This window comes from Filicampus tigris, chromosome 21 (assembly GCF_054856515.1).
Source record: "Filicampus tigris isolate MCC_2025a chromosome 21, RoL_Ftig_1.0, whole genome shotgun sequence".
Taxonomy (NCBI): Eukaryota; Metazoa; Chordata; class Actinopteri; order Syngnathiformes; family Syngnathidae; genus Filicampus; species Filicampus tigris.
The window spans coordinates 5371970-5390067 of record NC_141237.1 but is presented as its reverse complement, the minus strand read 5'-3'; the positions used below and the strand labels follow the sequence as shown (position 1 = coordinate 5390067).

General features: G+C 41.7%; 3 protein-coding genes across 11 annotated transcripts in view; all 3 read right to left on the bottom strand.

The window, feature by feature from the left end:
- The window catches only part of dnajb6b (DnaJ heat shock protein family (Hsp40) member B6b), a 28829-nt gene extending 15809 nt beyond the window's left edge, over positions 1 to 13020 (bottom strand). For all 6 annotated transcript variants that reach the window (XM_086020130.1, XM_086020128.1, XM_086020131.1 and 3 more), the window contains exons 1-10: positions 12965 to 13020; positions 9433 to 9523; positions 8306 to 8415; positions 8140 to 8208; positions 7736 to 7840; positions 6262 to 6372; positions 6015 to 6183; positions 5587 to 5657; positions 1756 to 1911; positions 264 to 1148 (exon numbers count right to left, since the gene is read on the bottom strand). In XM_086020130.1, coding sequence (XP_085876256.1) covers positions 1036 to 1148; positions 1756 to 1911; positions 5587 to 5657; positions 6015 to 6183; positions 6262 to 6372; positions 7736 to 7840; positions 8140 to 8208; positions 8306 to 8415; positions 9433 to 9497 — 969 coding nt within the window. In that variant the 5' untranslated portion in view covers positions 9498 to 9523; positions 12965 to 13020 and the 3' untranslated portion in view covers positions 264 to 1035. The remainder of the gene's footprint in view (positions 1 to 263; positions 1149 to 1755; positions 1912 to 5586; positions 5658 to 6014; positions 6184 to 6261; positions 6373 to 7735; positions 7841 to 8139; positions 8209 to 8305; positions 8416 to 9432; positions 9524 to 12964) is intronic.
- rnf32 (ring finger protein 32) overlaps positions 9431 to 18098 on the bottom strand; it is an 89151-nt gene continuing 80483 nt past the window's right edge. For both annotated transcript variants that reach the window (XM_086020124.1, XM_086020119.1), the window contains exons 9-11: positions 14012 to 14122; positions 12965 to 13158; positions 9431 to 9523 (exon numbers count right to left, since the gene is read on the bottom strand). The gene's annotated coding sequence lies outside the window, so the exon portion shown is untranslated. The remainder of the gene's footprint in view (positions 9524 to 12964; positions 13159 to 14011; positions 14123 to 18098) is intronic.
- Positions 9431 to 18098, bottom strand: part of ube3c (ubiquitin protein ligase E3C) — a 31867-nt gene continuing 23199 nt past the window's right edge. The window contains exons 24-27 of one of the 3 annotated variants that reach the window (XR_015084129.1): positions 16585 to 16774; positions 14012 to 14122; positions 12965 to 13158; positions 9431 to 9523 (exon numbers count right to left, since the gene is read on the bottom strand). Coding sequence is in view for 1 of the 3 variants with exons in the window: in XM_086020113.1 (XP_085876239.1) it covers positions 16604 to 16774 (171 nt within the window). In the remaining 2 variants the exon portion in view is untranslated. Of the gene's footprint in view, positions 9524 to 12964; positions 13159 to 14011; positions 14123 to 15129; positions 16775 to 18098 lie in introns of those variants that run through there. The other 2 variants (XR_015084130.1, XM_086020113.1) reach the window with 2 other exon arrangements.

Below are 18098 nucleotides of genomic sequence, written 5' to 3'. Positions count from 1 at the left end.
GCACTAGTGACTGGAGGGTTCGAAAAAGTCAGAAAACATAGCGAAAACGTTGCTAAATTGGCAACACTGCAGACATAAGTCGTAGCTCTTGATTGCTACTCGCTTGTACTAGCGTCCACAGGTGTGCACATAAAAGAGCCCATTTCAAAATGATATTTAATTTAACTTCATGGTCACTGCCAGGGCCAGTCAGAGACTGCGGGCACAATTCAACAATTTCAAGACAAGAGTTTCTGTTAAACCAAATGGCCACAACAACTTACCAAATAGGAAATGAGCACCGCAAACAGACATTCCTCTCCTGATTTCGTCCTGGTCCAGTCGGTGCGTTTAACAGCTTGCATCCAGAGGCTCCTCCAGTATTTCTGAGATAACTCATTTCCCCTTAAAAAATGTTTTAAGTCCTCTCTACCCCGATTCGTACACACAACGGAAATATATGTTGATATTGTTCATAAACGATAACGTCACGCTAAACAAAAAAACAAAACAAAAAACTTCAACGCACGCGTGTAGTAATATCCCGCCCGTGATGCGCGGTCACATTTAGATGACGTAGCAGGAAACTGGAAAAGTATTTCTTTTTCTTCCTTAGATCATTAGCAGATTACAGCTCTTTGGGGCATACCGCCACCTACTGTACAGGAAGCGCAAAGCGTTCCCGTGGCTGTGTCAGAATGTGTACACTATTCCCTGCGCAAGCGTAAACGTAAACGTGTAAACTATTTTCAATAACGATTCCCGTGTTGCGAAAACCCATGAAAGTAAAGTTATAATATATGCATGTTTTGCGCATTTATTGTTTCATTTAAGAGTTCATAAAAAATAACGAACATTTCTTGAATGTACATGTTTATGAGAAACATAAAAAGTCAAATACACGGAGTGAGGTTCGTCTTTACAAACGAAATCACTTTTTCTTGAGGGTTTTATGACACATGCTGCAAAATGTGGGAAAGTCCAATCCGGCATGGAGATTGTCAAATTCTAGTGAACATTTTCAAACAATGACACTCAGCGATGATAAGATTCGGTTTAGAAAAAAGGCCCAAACCCGCCGAACGTGGGGAAGAAAAGTCGAGGCGGTGGCGCTCTTCTTCGTCTCGACTCCCTTAACCAAAGTTTCTTCCTCTTGGGGTCCGTGTGACCTGCAAGCCAAAACAAAAAAGCTGTACTCAGCCACGTAATCATATGCACTTTTAATGTGTATTATTTTCTTTGTGCAGGGAATTTCATAGAAAAACTGGAGCGTGGCAGTCAACTTAATTCACATCATTATTACAATTACAAAAAGTCATTACTGTAATTATTATAATTACAAAACGCCATTATTATAATGACAAAATAGGAGTCATAATGTTCTCATGTAAATTCTGGCATGATTCTGAAAAGTGGTTGAAAATGAAATTATTGTTTAAAAACTACATTTTAAAAAGTGCCCACGGATGGTCTAAGTAATTGATTTATGAGACAGATTTTTATTAGTTTTGTATCTGCTGAAAATAAAATAAATGCATTAAAATAAGAATAGAAACAATACAATTCCATTAACAATAACAGTAACAATTATTTCATTCATGTTCATTTTTTCCCCCAACTCATTAACAACCTCATTTGAATGCGCCCCTGAAGTTGCACGCTGGGGGCCACCGACCCCCCTTGAACGCCCACCCCACTTGCACACCACTGTCAAGTGTGTCCACCTGTCAATCAAGCTGCAAGCCAAGCAAGCAAACCATGAACGGCGCCCGTCACCTCTGCTGAGGCCGTACTCTGCTTCCTCCTCGTCCTCATCCTCGTTGCCAGTCGGGTTCTGGGCCGAGCTTCTCAGGTAGCGCTGGTGATGCGAAGACACGGCGGGAAGGAGATTGTGTCTGTGGCGGCGATGCTCGTCGTCATCTGCTGTGACATCTTTTTCAGAACAAAACATTGTTGGTTAATTCCTTCGGTCATCTTTAATGATGAAACGGTGACTGGTGGAGGGATACTTCGTGGCTAGATCACCACGATCCAAACACTAGAGATCATCGGGTGTGACATGGGAATTTAAATTAATTCGTCTGAAAATGTCTGTTTATATATCATGCCAGCGACGTACAGTGAACCCCTGCTATTTGTGGTGAATGCGGACCGCCCATGCTACGAATTGTAAAAATGCGGAAAAAAAGATGCCACAAGATGGCAGCAAAGCCCTTAAAACCGAAATGAGCATAAACCATCAACGCCAGGAATCTAGGAGACATGCCTGAGGCAACACACACACTTTCCTTATGTGTCCACTCATATTTCACGTGGCTGACTTGATTGTGATTAGTCATGTAAATAAAATCGAATTTGCTTATTGTTCCCTGCAGGTCATTTCCATTTATATTGAATTAGTGGCAGCACCGGTGAGACGAATGACAGCGCCAGATTACAGGCCAATCTCGCCCATTGTGTCGTGTAATTAAGGAGGCAAAAAGGAAGCGAGGGGGGAAAAAAGGGGGGCCAGATGCTCTCCGAGCTCAGTTTGTACTACCGCGGCAGCTCTTTGTCCTACCTGTGGGAGCAAACGGTTTCATCGTGCTTTTTAGGAAGAGACATTTGCCTTTTTAAGGAGGTCTTTTTCTCATTGCTGCATTATTCTCACCATGGATCTGCAGGATCAATGTCTTTTAGGAGGCGGTTACCTGGGTGACGAGATGGCTTTCGATATGAGGGGGGTCAGCAATCCATCATGTAATTAACTCGCATAAACAAAAACAAAAGATATCAAAGAGTCTTGATAATTACAAGCTGTTTTTTTGTTTTAAGGGGATCACATTAGAAATGTAAAACACTGACTGGGTGCTTCTCATTTGTCGCTTTTGTCTTCAAAGGGGCTTTTATTGTAGACAACACTATGGAAACCATGTAAATTGTCAACATGGAGGGTTAGGGTTAAATATATGTTGTAATGTCAAGCAAGAATTTTTGGTCCACCAACCCCTTTGAGGACGTTTTGGATTTAAACAGAAAAGGCCAAGGCACGGGTTACGTCAGCCTGCGCCTTTTATAAGCATTTAAACAGTGACATCAAGTGGCCACATCTTTAAAAGTCGAAACAAACGGCACTTCCTCTTCACGTTTTCCAAGTGTTACTTTTTTCTTGAATTACAACAAAACCAAACTCCTATACTAATTGTTAAAAATGTAAAAGCAACTTCTGAGTGGCGCCAGAGCACTATGAATCACGCTTCTATGAAGGAACATCTATAGTGTCAAACAAAAGTAAACGTTTAAATTTGTTAAAATAGTGCAACAAACACGTATAAAAGATGGCAAAACAGTGCAAAAATGACATGCTTTAAAATGTGGAAATTGTCTAACAAAACGCAAATACAAAGAAGTAAACTGCAAGGCATGTACACTAAAAAAGTGTCGGGGGGGGGGAAGTTAGTTATAATGTAATGTAAATTTTTGGTACATCATCATCATGCTAAGAGTCACTTTCCTTGCTCAACGAGGAGTCTTAACATGGGCGTGGTTGTGTGGTGCACGTCTGCAGCGTCGCTTTGCAACAACACATGCATGCGTGGCTGATACGGGAAAAGGAGTGCTGCATGCATAGCAACCTATATGTGTCTACGTGTATAAGTATGTAACGAATGTGACACACCTGCGCAAGGTTGACCTACCCTCCTCATCTTCATCACTGTGACTAAGCAGCGGCCGGTGCTCCTTGTGTCAATAAGGCCAGCCCGTGTGACCTTGCAAACACACGCATGCAAGGAATTCGCCACGATGCAAGACAAGTGCTTTCATCATTTGCTTTCTGAGGGCGTTTTCCAAAGAGGTGCACGGTTTTATCACCTTTCGAATTTTCTTATAAGCAAAAAAAAAGTGCCGTTAACCAAGGTAATAATGCTCCGATTTGGCTATGTTTTAACAAGCAAATTATTTTACAGTGTAGTATGTTAAACCCAGCAATACATTTCTACTGCCACTAAGTGTCAGTGCCGCTCTGTAAAACGCATCCCGGTTGTTCTCCGTTCATAGCTCTCCAATAGGAGAGTAGTCTGACAGTTTCTAGATGTGTATGAAATGTTCAAATGTAGACGTCTTTTATTTGACAGTTTTTAGACTCATCTTTTTTTTTTTAAATGGTACTTAAAACTGCCTGTATTTAATTAAGGTGGTGTGGTCAATGGGTGAATAGTTCTACTCTTTTTCGTTGTTTTGAGTAGCGCGCCTGCTAAATGTTGAAATGTCAAGGGCGATTAGTTTTACTTTGGTTGTATTCATACAATGTTACTTAACACACAGTACTGAGGCGCAGCGACTTATCAATTACTTGACAACCAATGGATTATCAAATTAATCGACAACCATTTTGATAATCGATTAACACGTTTACAGACCAACTTAAAATAGTCAAAATCCTTGTAATGTTGTTACTGGAATGATCATCTTTGCATAATGTCCCGTTTTTAATAAAAAGATGGACATTTAAAAATGTTTTTAAATCCAATTTGACTAATCAAGAAAATAACCAACACATTCATCGATATACAATACAAACTGTGGTGTTAGTAAAGCTTTCAGTGATGCCAGCAGCGTTATTTAATCACTTGACATGATTTTGGATGGGGACAATTTGTCGGACGTCAACTAGCATTTCGTGTCGACTGGAGCATTATTACCTTTGTAAAGGCAGATTTTCTATATGTTGTGTACCTAATAAAGTGGCTGTTGGGTGGGATAGCAAGCGCAGGCATTCAAAGAGTGCTGTGGCCAAGCGGTGAAGGTGAGTCACCTGTACTGAGATGAACAAATGAGTTACTCGGTTACAACAAACACACGCGACGATGAGCATTCGCACCAAACAATGGGTCAGTCTGGTCTCCTCCTTGGTGACGGCGTTTTGGGTGGCAAACAGGTTTCAGGCAACGTGTCACACAAAACCAAAGTGTGAGAAGTCAGAAAACACACAGTGCAACTTGCCACAATCTTCTACACAACCACAAAGTCAAGTTTTATTGAACATTCTCCTCCTGGTGTTAATCAACGGAGTTCCTAGTACAAAACACATGGTGAGAGCGTGAATCGGGAGTCCGAACATGCGCTGTGCTTTTCATGAAAATTATTAATTTTTTTTTTAAATGTAACGTGTGTTATTCACACGTTCTCATTCATCACACATGACGTTGGCTAAAAGGTTAGCGAGGTGGAGTGAGAAGACTTAAGACAGGGCTGAGGAACCATGTGTGGGGCTTCCCCCCCCCCCCCCTTAAAAGACACTCTGAAGTTTCACATGTTTTTAGAAGTGAAATCCCCACCACAGGTTGCCCGACCCCGGCTTAATGTTAAAGCTCTTGACATGCCCAAAAATATCATTCAAACAGGGTAGAAATATACATCACAGAATATATAAAGCCGCTTTGTGTGTGTGCGCTGAACCGGCCGACTCTGAAGGAACGGCAATAAATACACGGCGAAAAAGAAGCGACTCCCTCCGAGAGGCTGCGGCAGCAGACACAGGCGGTGCTTTCGGTGGCGGTGCTTTGGGGTGTTTGTCGGCAAAACCACACTTTTACTTGTTATTCAGTCTTAGCAGCTGCTCCTCACCGTTAACCGTTAGCGACTTGAGCTGGCCGTCCTCCTCCACCTCCACGCGCTCCTGTCCGTTCTCCACCGTCCTGTCCACAAGCAATGTCAAGACCATGTTTCATTGCTCCGTGTTTTTATAGCACACAAGTGCTATTTTTGTTGTTTAAGCACATTTCTTTAAGCAAACACTGTATGCCAAAAGCAGTAAACGGAAACTATAAGGCTTAAAGTACAGGCAATTCAATATGGTCAAAATATGCTAAACTAGATGAGTCAAAAAATATCAAATAGTGGCCAGTGAAATACTATGGAGGTGAGCATGTATTTAAGAATCAATACTTGAAATCAGATATTCGGCATTAGGTTGGAATTGGGACCTCCATTTCAAATCCGGCGGTCCCCCCCCCCCCCCCCCCCAAAAATAAATAAATAGGTGCTATACCTACCGTTTGGTGGTGATTTTTCTGCCGTTGATGAATTTTGTAGAAGTAGACACCGATTTGAAGTTACCCATTCCTCCGCCTCCTCCTCCTCCTCCTCCACCGCCGCCGCCACCGAACGACGAGGTGAAGGAGGTGAACCCGCCGCTGCCCATGTCGCCGAATGCATTAAAACCTTCACAGTGGGGACAGGGGGCGGCTTTTGGCGACGGGGCTTTCAAACGTTCAAAAGGGATCCCGTGGTTGTACGCACCTGAGTCAAACGAGAAGCCCCCGAAATCAAAGAGTCCACCGCCTCCTGTCCGGGTTCGGGTGGCCCCCCTGTGGCGAGTGTGCCCAATAAAGTCGTCGAGTGGGTCGTTGGCTGGGGGGGAAAAAAAAAAGGCAAATTACAACCAGTTTTACTTTTTAGTGTATTTAGATATAGATTCATGTCACAAATAAAACTGCTGACCAGTCTCACTGCTTTTTGTTTACATTTGCTCGATACATTGTATGCAAGCTACAATACTACAGACAATTCTTGCTGCTGTTCAAATTATCTTCACTGTGTGTAAATATTAACTGCTTAGTCGTGTACACATTGCCATTTACATTTGCACTTATACTGTTTAATATTCATGTCATATATAGACTTCATTTGGGGGGATTTTTAATTCATTTACTACCCCATTGAAGCATATTTAAAAAAAAAAAAAAAAATCTGTTAGCGTTAACAGCAAATTGAAGCTGAAAGACTCCTCACTCGACCTCTGACAGAAAAGACGAAAATAAAAAAGATAACACCCTGAGGACAATTTATGAGCAGACAAGCTACAGTTTAGAAATTAAGGATTTTTTTTTTTTTTTTTTTTACCGTTCACGGAATACGAGGAACTTGTTGCTGACTTAAGTACTTGTAGAAGTAGTCTGCAACAGTGAAAACAAAACCGCTACATTTCTCCTTCTTGATACATTAAACATGAAATGCGACAGTGTTTTTCCACGTGGCGCCGTTATTGCATGCACTTTTAATATGGTGGCTATTTTCGACAGCATTCCAGCCGGATGATGTCGACGCTCGCATTCATCCTGCGCCTGTGGCCCAGCTCCATATTTAGAGCTGGGCTCGCCGTCCAGCGCACATGCCTTCCGCACGCGCGGGCTCCGCACCAGCCTCCTCTTCCTGCTGCTGGTGTACACTTTCAAAACGCAGCTTGTGACAGCAGCAGCTTTCCTGCAGTGGCCACGGATCATTTCTGCCTCTTAAAGGGATTTAGCAACAGCGCCAAGGGCAAATTAAACGGCGCTCCATCCAGAAGAGATACTTCAATATTTGGGGGCATCCTCATAACAGCTAAGCATGCTGTCTTCCAGGTCCTAAACTCCACCAAGCACTTGCCACATTGGCTCTGGACCAAGTGGTGGATTTCACTTGTGAAGTTTGCCAAACCCATAAAGTCAAATTAATGGATCAATTCTATTAGTCGCCAAGCCCTAGTATGATTATTTTCAAACTTCGTGTTTGAAAACATTCGACATGTCGACTTAATCTGATATTGTTCACAGAGCAATTTATGGCTCGTGCTGCTTTAAAAAAATAAAAAATATATATGGGAAGAGTCCCTTAAAAAAAAGAAGAAAAAAAAAAATCACACACTTTATTTTTCAAAATTGTTCTGCGCTACTATTTGCCCACCCCAATATGTACCTAGAAAATCAAAATGTTTGATAAGGCGCACACTTACTGAACAAATCTGCAAAAGGATCTCTGCCACCAAAGAATTCTCGGAAGACGTCCTCGGGGTTTCGGAATGTGAAGCCGTAGCCGCCAAAGTGATTGTTGTGGCCTCCTGTGTGACAAAAAAACAAAAAAAACCCCAAAGCTGTCGATTTTGCAAATCAATTCTGAGCAGGGTTTTTCCTGTCTTAAATTGTGACCATTCTGGATCACACCAATCACTATTGGGAGGTATTTACATTTGTGTTGTTGTTATTGTGTTTTGTTTTTTTTTTTAAACGATACTAAAAGAAAAACATATTTAGAGCATCAATTACTTCAATATAATTTTAAATCAATCTGATATGGATCTTATGGAAGTACAAATACATTACAGTACTAATTTGGAAGAGCCTGATTTCGTTTCCTCACCTCCTCCACCGCCTCCTCCGGCAGACAGCCCTTGTTTGCCATATTTGTCATAAATATTCCTCTTGTTTTCTTCACGGGAACGATGAGACAGACACAAACGTTTGAGGGCAACAGCAATCAGCCACGTTTGATTTGATTTGATTGCTTGATTGAAAGTCCTTCTCACCATCTGAGAGCACCTCGTAAGCCTCGGCCAGCTCTTTGAACCTCTTCTCGGCTTCCTCCTTGTTTTCGGGGTTCTTGTCCGGATGCCACTTTAGCGCCTGTTTTCTGTACCTGGAACACAAATACAAACGCACATTAACGCTGACAGAAGGAATGGGAATAGTAAAGAGATCTAAAAAAAAAAAAAAAAAAAAAAAAGACCCGATTTCCTGTGTTTTTTCAGACATACAATACAATGTATTAATATTTCCTACCTTCCAAACAAAGTCAGAAAATTCGGTTTTGTTACACTTTTTGTCCCTTTTCTGTACTGCCCTAAAGATGCCACAAGATGGGATTGAAGGCGAGGCTAATAGGAGAGTGGGAAGTGGTGTCAAGAAAGTCATATTGAAGAGACCAAAATTATGGGGAGGAGCTAAGTTAAACCTGGGTTGTTAGTGGAAGTTACTGAGAGCTTTCGTCACGCCATTTATTTTCAAGGGTAATGTTGTTGTAAGACGAGTTTGAAATAATAGTGAACATTTACAGTTTAGTCAATCAATATTGGCAATGATAAGCGTTGGTGGGGGTGCGTCGATAAGCAAACGTATAACATTTGTTTTTCCCGTCTTCATGGTCATCTTTTGACCACAATAATGGAAATGGAAATAATGTAATTTTCAATATGAACCAGTGGTAAACAATGCCCATGCCGACACTGATTCATATTAGAACTATGAATTATTGCAGTGATGTATATTGATAGGATATTTGAAGACAAAACTCATGTACGTATGCTCTGTGAAAAAGCACAAATATCACTGCGGCTCACTGAGCAGTTGTGACCATCTTACCTGGTGTATAAACAAACGTATTGTATTTGCGCAATAAAGGTTGAGAGAGACTGGACTGCGCCACGTTCTTGCAAATTCGGGTTACACGCCTTGCTGTAGGAATGCAACTCGGAAACCAACAACCCCGCTGTGAAGAGGGAGAGGCATTTTTCATATCCAAATTTGACACTGCATACGTATTTTCATACCCAAATTTGACACTGCACAGGCAGAAGCAAGTCAACTCCCTCTGTTGTGGTCAACTAACGAAAAACCATTTCCTCCCCAGAGAGCTGTCATTTTCGAGCACACTCACGCTTTTTTGATGTCGGCTTGCGTTGCACTTTTGTGGACTCCAAGGGTCTGGTAGTACTCCACCATGGCTCACTTAGACAATCGAGAGGCTCCTGCGTGGAAAAGACAAGAGGGGGAGTCGTGTTCAAGCGACAAGCGGCAACTGACACTCACTCGCTGTCCTACCGGCACTGAACGACTGATAAAAGTGACGGCGCAAAAAGGGGCAAAAAAGCTCATCCGTGGCCTGAGGCTGTCAAAGAATAAATCAGGTCGACGGAGCACCACCAAGAATGAAGCGTGTTGCGCTTATGACAAGTCACAACAAGTCACTCTCTCTCCCCCATTGCACACATACACGCACACGCACACGCAGGGTCCATGTCTGCTGAATGTAGACGATTTTAGTTATCGTAACACAGGTTGGATTGTTTTTTTGGTTTTTTTTTGGTTCAAACTGACTGAAACGCCATAAACTAAAGCAGGTTATTGTGCTTGACGGTAACTTCGGTGAGGTTTTACCAACTAGGCCATCATCAACATCTACCGGTAGTTAGTTAGTTAAAAATACATCAGCATTCGAGTCCTTTCATTCGAGGTAGTTCATTAAGTTAATTTGTTGAAGTTAGTTAATTCATTGAATTACTATGTCAAACTATGCAATAATGGAAAGGACAATGGTGTCAAGTGGGATTTTTTTTTTGGGTGCCATTTCAGTCACTATGAAACTAACAGGATTGGGACCGGCCCCGGCCCATAAATAGCCCAAATTTGCATAAAATTGACGGCCATTGAAATGCATTGGGAAAAAATAATGAAACTATAAAAATTCTCCTCAAAACGCTGGTAAACATTCAATACACGCCCAAAACTCTTTATTTTAAAATATTGGAAAAAATAGAAACAGTCTGCCTGTAGATGCTAAGAAATAATGGATTATTAACAATGGCAACACACAATGTCCTTGGAGTGAACCAAAATGTGTTTTCTGTAATGTCTTAATTTGCGGATCCGATCAATGACAAAGTACAACATTACAACGATCACCGATGTTGTGAGAAATGCAAAATATCAGCTGATCCAATCCGTGTGAAGTCTAACTGTAACTGTACATCTAAATGTCTGCTTCAGTGTGATGTAACAACTAGCTTCTCATCGACTCGAGTGGGAGGCGCTCGTAGGGAGCCTGTTGCCCGTTTTCTGTCAACATGCAGGACAACAAAAAAAAAAAAGGAAAGAAAAAGAGATTTGAAGCTTTTTTTTTTTTTACCAACAAAACGCATTGGGCAGGAAAACGTGTTTCCCCGACACTGTAAACCAGACAGACATCTGTTGAGCAAACATGTCAAACGATACGCAAGCGTCTGCGTGCGTTGTTGACCTTACGGAAATAGCGCAACAACCCGACATCTTCCTCCGTGTCCAGCTAAATGACAGTAAAGGCACACACGCGGTTGCCATAGTGAAAGGATCCACAAGGTTGGACTGTTTACACTGCGACGCTCGTTGGGCCCCGTTTTGCACGCTATTTATATCAACGGCCTTTGCGGTCACATTGTGTTTGTGTTATGAGCATGTGCGGGGATTTTGGCAGTGCCAGTGTGAGGGGGGGGGGGGGGGCATGTTATGTTGCCCATGTGTGGAACAGCAGTAAGAGAACAAAGTGTACGAAGCAAACAAAAAGCATTCATGCTGGGATGTGAATGACTGGTGCTAGCGATAAACTCGCTTGGATAGTTCCGCTTTAGGCACCAGGGATTCTCTAACTTCAGGGTCTTCACTATTATAGGGCAGTTTGTCATGCACTCTATGTGGCCTGTGATTGGCTGGTGACCAGTCCAGGGTGTACCTGGCATTTTACACAACCCTAGTGAGGATAAACGCTACAGAAAATGGATGGCTGAATTATTTCCTATGGGAAAACATCACAAGACGAAATTGTCTTCCACTTTTGGTCATAACATTACACACGCACGCGCGCACACGCAGTGGCCCATACACGGCGAGCTCTTGTATTAAAGATGTGGGTCAATCAATGGGGTGATGCTTGAGGCAGCCTCATGTAATCTAATTTGGTGGGACTGTGGTGAGAAACGGCATGAAACTGGCATCAGTGTGGTTGTGTTGCCATATGGACACACAGTACACGCAACCACGCTTCATGCAAGCAAGCAGAATAAAAGCAGAGTGGCCTCATTCTGAAAGTCACGTGGCTGTCAAGGGAGGTGGTTGAAATGTCTGTAGACAAAATGGCTTCTGTTGGTGAACTATGCCTAGTTGTTGGCGGCTATCTTATCTAGATTTCACTCTAATGACTCACAACATTGCATTCAATATTAGCGAGACAAAGCCTTTTTCCATTTCACAGCAAAGCACCAAAGGCACAACAGATGTGGCATCTGTAAAGCTGGTGTTTTAAGTTTAAAGTGAAATGACGAGTGTATGTACAGTCATTACTACACACACTATATCATTTTTTCCCCCCGCATCAAAATATGATGATTCATGGCAAATGTGTAGGACTGTGCTGGGTGACAAGAATTTTTCTGATAAGACTCAACATCAGGGTGCAATTGCCGCAACAGAAAAGCCCAAAACGGGGTACACCACTCATTACCAGCAAAAATGTAACAAACGGGGCTGTTGGGGCTAAAACATTTGGATTTTTGTTTTTTTTTATTTGAATGATACTTTTTTGTTGTAATGTTACAACTTTTAAAAAACTAATTCCTTCAAAATATTTGGACTTGCTGACAAAATAACATTTTTACTTTAGCTATTATTAATTCATTTTGACGAAAAAAAAAAATTGTGAAAAGTTTAAAATACAAAATGTTCATTTTTCTTGAATATTCGAATATGCGTTTTTTTATTCAAGTACCCACTTTTTAAACGTTATTTCTTCAACAAAAACGCAACAACAACAAAAAACGTTATTCGCATATAATTACAACTTTATCTGAAAACTACAACTTGTTTCTTTCCAAATCGTTTATTTTGCCCTCATGTCATTCATTTTGGATGTTGTGACGCAAACACAAGTTTCTAGAAGATTACGTCACAAAGACACGCAAATATGTCACACCTGCGGTTAGTTATTAAAATGGGAGGGGAAAATTACAGCAAATTTCAGATTGAATTAAATTTTTAGACGTCTTAAAGGAGCCGAACGAAGACTTTAATCGTGTATTAAGTCACCGCAGCCGATTATTAGTGGATTAGTTCTTAAGTCACGTAACAGCTGGAAATGTGACGAAAAATAGTGACGTTGTAAGTGAAGTCTTGCGAGGAGGTAGAAACATTAAGCAGACCCGGTTGAATATTAAAGAATTTCTGTTTTAAAATTTTCTTTGAATTACAACAAAATTAATAAAATGTTTAGCTAAAGCTAAGTCAAACTTCCCTCGTTCTTTTTTTTTTTTTCAGCGTTTCAAGCTAGCTCTGCATCTACCCCGTGTTACAAATGTACGGGAAAATAAGACTCAAGTTGAGAAAATGCGACAAAGACTCGCCACAAATACACAAACAGCGGTTCTCGTAAAACGTCCACTCACTTAGTTGTGTGATGGAAATCGGGCCGACCCAACGAAGCTTCTGTAGGCGTTTTGAATCTCCCTTTTGACGGCGAGCAGCAGTGGATGTCACCGAGAGGCTGCTGGTGGTCCGCCGCCGACCTAGTGGAAATGTGCTCTGCCGTTGCGTTCACCAACCGTCGGAGATTAGCCAGAACCCAGCGAAGGTGGCTTCTCTTTACCGTGATAGTCAAAAGATAAACTATCAACAGCGTCCAAATTCTATGTATGACAAGTCTGGGTTTTTATTTTAATTTTAATTTTTCTTCGCTCGATGGCACCTCTGAAGTACATCCAACACGTACGTTTATTACGAGGGGTTCGCGAAGGCAGCACGCCTTTCAGTGTCGACTGAGCTTTTGCTCATCTGCAATGACGCACGACACGAGGACGCACTAAGACCGCCTTTAGCGTCCCGACGTCGCACTAAGTTTAAAAACAAACAAACAAACAAACAACAAAAAAACAAAAGGACCACAACGGTCCCCTTTCCCTGCACCTCAGGGGGATCGAAACGTTACCTGCGCCACCTGTGGAGCACCAAGGGAAATACACGCTCTGTGTCCATAAAACTTTAAAGGAGAATTTAATCCCCCCCAGCCGTTTTTTTTTTTTTTTTGTAGCAGCAGTCACTTGAAAGTGGCGCTGGATCTGCACCGACCGCAGCTAATCATGGGTGGGGAAATTAAATTAGCCCTGCTGTTGCTGTAATTGGACATAAGTGCAGCCTGGCTCGCTAACATGCCCGTTCAGATATGGGCGAATAAAAATAGATTTATACGGTTGTCTAATCTAATATTTGAACACGACAGAAACCCAAATATGTGCACACAAGCAATGAGGGGAAAAGCCAGTTTTACATATGCTATTAAAAGTCAAATTCTGTTAAATCTCAGGGCTGAGAAAAGCTTCAAATGAAAAAAAAAGAATAAAGTCAGTGGTGATATTTTGCTCAACGGGGAAATATGCATAGACTATTTGAAGTGATATCCACATTGATTTCCGATGTGAAATGAAGGACATACTTACCGTTAAGGCTTACAGGAGCTCGTCTTGGCAGGCGAGGGCTTAGAAAATGACAAACTGCCTTGAATTACAGTGGACCTCATAGACGGTCAGGAGCTAATTAGACCCCAATCACTATAGGAGGAAAAAAAAAATTATACGTGAGTTACCATTACAAATGTGGCTCCCCTGCAAAAATATATCAAGTACAGCCATAAAATTTCCATGTATTACAAAATTAATGCCAAAGACCAGAAAATACATTTGCTGTACAGTACTTCTCAATGCAGTCGCACCCTCTGGCCACAAGAGGACGCCACAGCCTAAGAAAAGAACCTAAACTGTTAGGCTTTTTGCAATTTGTGCTGTAATTTAGTTTTGGGGAAGGGCGGGATGGATGAAACTGTTTCCTGGTGTCTTAAGACGCCTGACATGCTTTTGCTCAAATACTTGAAATTACAAAAATAATATCGCACTTTTCATCCTTTTTTTAGACTACTTTGATGAGACTGTCCTCCTGAAATGGCGGGAAGGATGAAAAACTTCCTCCAGCAGTTGATTTTTTTTTTTTTTTTTTTAATAAAGGAACTCTGTGAAGTTTTGCTTAAGACAGACAAACCCTAGAAGCCTTAATTTGCCCTTAAAATGCTTTCTCCAGCGGGCTAAAGTGTATTAGATGCCGCTGATGATTCACAGCATCCCACATTAACTTTGTCAGTTATAATCCATCACCAGGTAATAGTCCGGAATAAATCTCGGGGTAATTGAGATGAATCCCTCATTTCAATGACAAGTCGGCTTTTTTAAGACCCAATTACTACTTTGAGTCGCAGGCGGTGATGGTTTGGGGGCTCCTGAGATATGAGATGTTGTCGAGAGGAGAGGAGAGGAGTTGGCGTGGGTCCAAAAAAGCGATGGATGGCTGCGAGTGGATTTATGACAAACGCACACAAGCTTAATTTGCGCCCAGCCCGGTAATGCATCTGAGGCCAGAATAGTTCTGCTCAGTGTTTCTTAACTGGATGTTTCTTTAATTATATGTCAGAGGCCATAAAGAGCCAGGACGAATCTTTCTTTTTTCCTCCTTCCTTGCTTTATGTCGCCACCATTACTTGAAATGACAAGCAACAAGAAGAGAAAGCTGAAAAAAGAAAAGTGGATTTATTCAGTTCCATACACTCTGTTCTTGCTACACGGAACAATCGCAACCACATGACACAATCTCTCTCTCACACACAGGAAGGAAACCTGTACAAATACTGAAGAAATAATGAATCATACAAGAGAACATGTACATATTCACAAATACATCTTCCTGATGAATAAATCCGCAAATCCATCTTAACCAAAATCTTGCACGCGTTGGTTGCCACGGCTATGACACGCTAGGAATATTTCAAGAAATCACAAAATGAATTTCGTCGTGGCACACACTTCACAGTCCCTCTATTCTTGTATTGCCTTCCGTTAAATATAATATATAGGATGTCACATCATCTTTGGTGGGGGGGAAAAAAAAAAAAGGTATACACAGTGAAGTGCTGTCACTTTTCCACTGTTCAGCACTACTGGTTTAGGCTCACCGGCCAGTTTCCCACCACAGGAAACTGCAAAAAACAATTAAATTAGCCGCACGGTTATGTCAAAATTCAGCTAAATTTACAATGGCGTGCACATTTTAAAATAGTTGGCGTAATGTGTAATTCAAATCGTTCTGCGACCAAACTTGGATCACAAATCAGTTTTCCCCACTGAAATAAAAGGAAATGCCATCAATGCATTCCAGCCTCCACAAATAATAAACAATTGTTGTCTTTTTACCGAGGAAAAAAAAGCACTCTGAAATATGTGTAAAGCAATGGCATAAAAATTATTGAATATTTTTTTGTGTCAAACTTTGCACCAATTGAATGATTATGCTGCTGCCCACCTTGGCCACCTGGAGGCAGTATAAGAAAGACATCCGGGTATACTGTTCATGAATGTGTAAACGACAGCTCCTCTCTGGTCCTCGCAGAGGATAAAGAATGTGACTGCAACTACTATTATATTGAATGTCCATGTATATTCCAGGCCAAAGGAGTTATGACTTGACGAGAAAGAAACTCTTGCAATAAGATATGACATTTTGCAGCATGCTTTGAATGGGGGAGAAGTAGCGCGATCTTGTGGACAAATAAAAATTGTAATCAAGCACAGGGGGTTCTTGGTTTATGACTGTCTCAACATTTATTTATTTATTTTTTTATATCTATGGCCTAGTTTCCTACCCTGTTTTTACCTAAAAAATGTTAAATGAAGTTATGACCTTACTACTGCATTAGTGTAAATTAGTGATAAGACCTCATAATGCAGCGCAAAAGCCTCAACTGTGAGTCGGTGGCGTGCAGTGAAAAATGGCCATTTGTTGTTTTTGTTTAATTATCGAGCTAAATTTAAATGAACTGAAAGCATTTAAAAAAAAAAAAAAGGAAAAAAGATTTAAAATAGCGGTTGCGCCCTTTTAATGTGAGGCCGGTCGTCCCCTGTCTATCAACATGCATTCAGCAGACACGCGCGCACACTCATACACACAAAAACCAGGAAATTCAGTGCACTCTGTAGCCTCAGCTCAGCTCAGCTCAGCTCAAAGCCGGACGACGACTCGATGGCGTAGAGCAGCTTGTTCCTCATCTGGTGCTGACTGTAGAACTCGGGCAGCTTGAGCAGGTTCATGCAGGTGCTCGCCGTGGGCAGTCGGTCCAGGTCGGTGCCGCCGTTGTGGACGCAGAACGCCGGGTACAGCTCCTGGGGAGGAAGAAAAAAAAAAAGAAAAAAAAAGAATTGTAGTGAATGCTTAAAAGATTGCAAGTCAAAGTGTTTAGTCAGTTAACATTTATGTTGAATAAATCTGATTTATTGTTTATTTTAAAAAATATACGGGACTAGGACTTTAACTCATTCAGTATCAGACATTTTCAGACCCTCTCTTACCACTCCTAACGTTTGCAAAAATACAAATAAAAAAACATATTCAACTAAGTTCCTTGGATTGAATCAGTTAAAAATGAATCACGTTACATGGCAATCACAATATTTGAGGAGGGAAAAAAAAATTGTAATCAACCCTAGGATACATTTAGGAAGCAGGCCGCACTTTGACCTAGCGGGGAATACTCATTTCATGTCGTCTATTCGGCGTCGCTTCCCTCCGCCACCTCATCTGCCGACTGTGACATTGAGCCTTTCCATCACGAGCAGCTCTGATTTCCTCCCCGCTATTTCAAGTCAGCAAATACCCTATCATCCCGATTAAATGGCTCTTCGGGGGGTCAGCCGCGACGACCTCATTTTTCCGACAATTACCGTATTAAACTATCGTTGCTTATTGAGAACGCGTCGTTACGGTGGCGATCGCTCCCGAGGAGAGGGTAGCTGGGTGGAAAAAAAAAAGTGCAGTTTCCATCATCTTTTTTAAATGGCTCTGCCTGACAGCACCTATATCTCCGCTAATGAATCCCGGGCTCCTTTCACGACAGCTAATTAAGGCGGAGCTGGCTCCAGCCGGCGGGCCGGGTCAGGGGGGCTGCCCCTGCCGGCTACAAATTAACGCCCGGAGAGGGAGGAGCGCCCACGCGTGCTGGCCAAAGTCAAATGGATTAAAAAAAAAAGGAGGAGGGGCGGGAGGTAACAGCAGGGATTTTGAAAGAGTTTGGGTCCTTCGTGCCACCGCAGGACAACCATAAAATTTTAGAACGCTAATGAGGCTAATAAAAAGATACAATCCCAATGGACATCGTTGATACTTCCCAAACCTTTTTAGCTCAAGGCCCCAATTAGAAATGCGGTCATGTAAAGTGCTTAACACATTTTATTAGACTGTGACCACTTATTCAGTCTCAGAGACCACCCGGCGTTAATCAAGTGCTTTAATGTGGACTCTTTCAATTTGAGCGAGAAAGTATGCATTCTTAATCATCTAGTTTTGTTGAAAAAAAATCGTCAAAATGTTGGTGTCTTGTTTCCAGACATGATGACAATTTGGTGGTGCTTTGATGTACTACTTTAAAGTACTGTCACGTCAAAGAACACACATAAACTTATGTTTGAGAATTCATAACGGATGTGACTG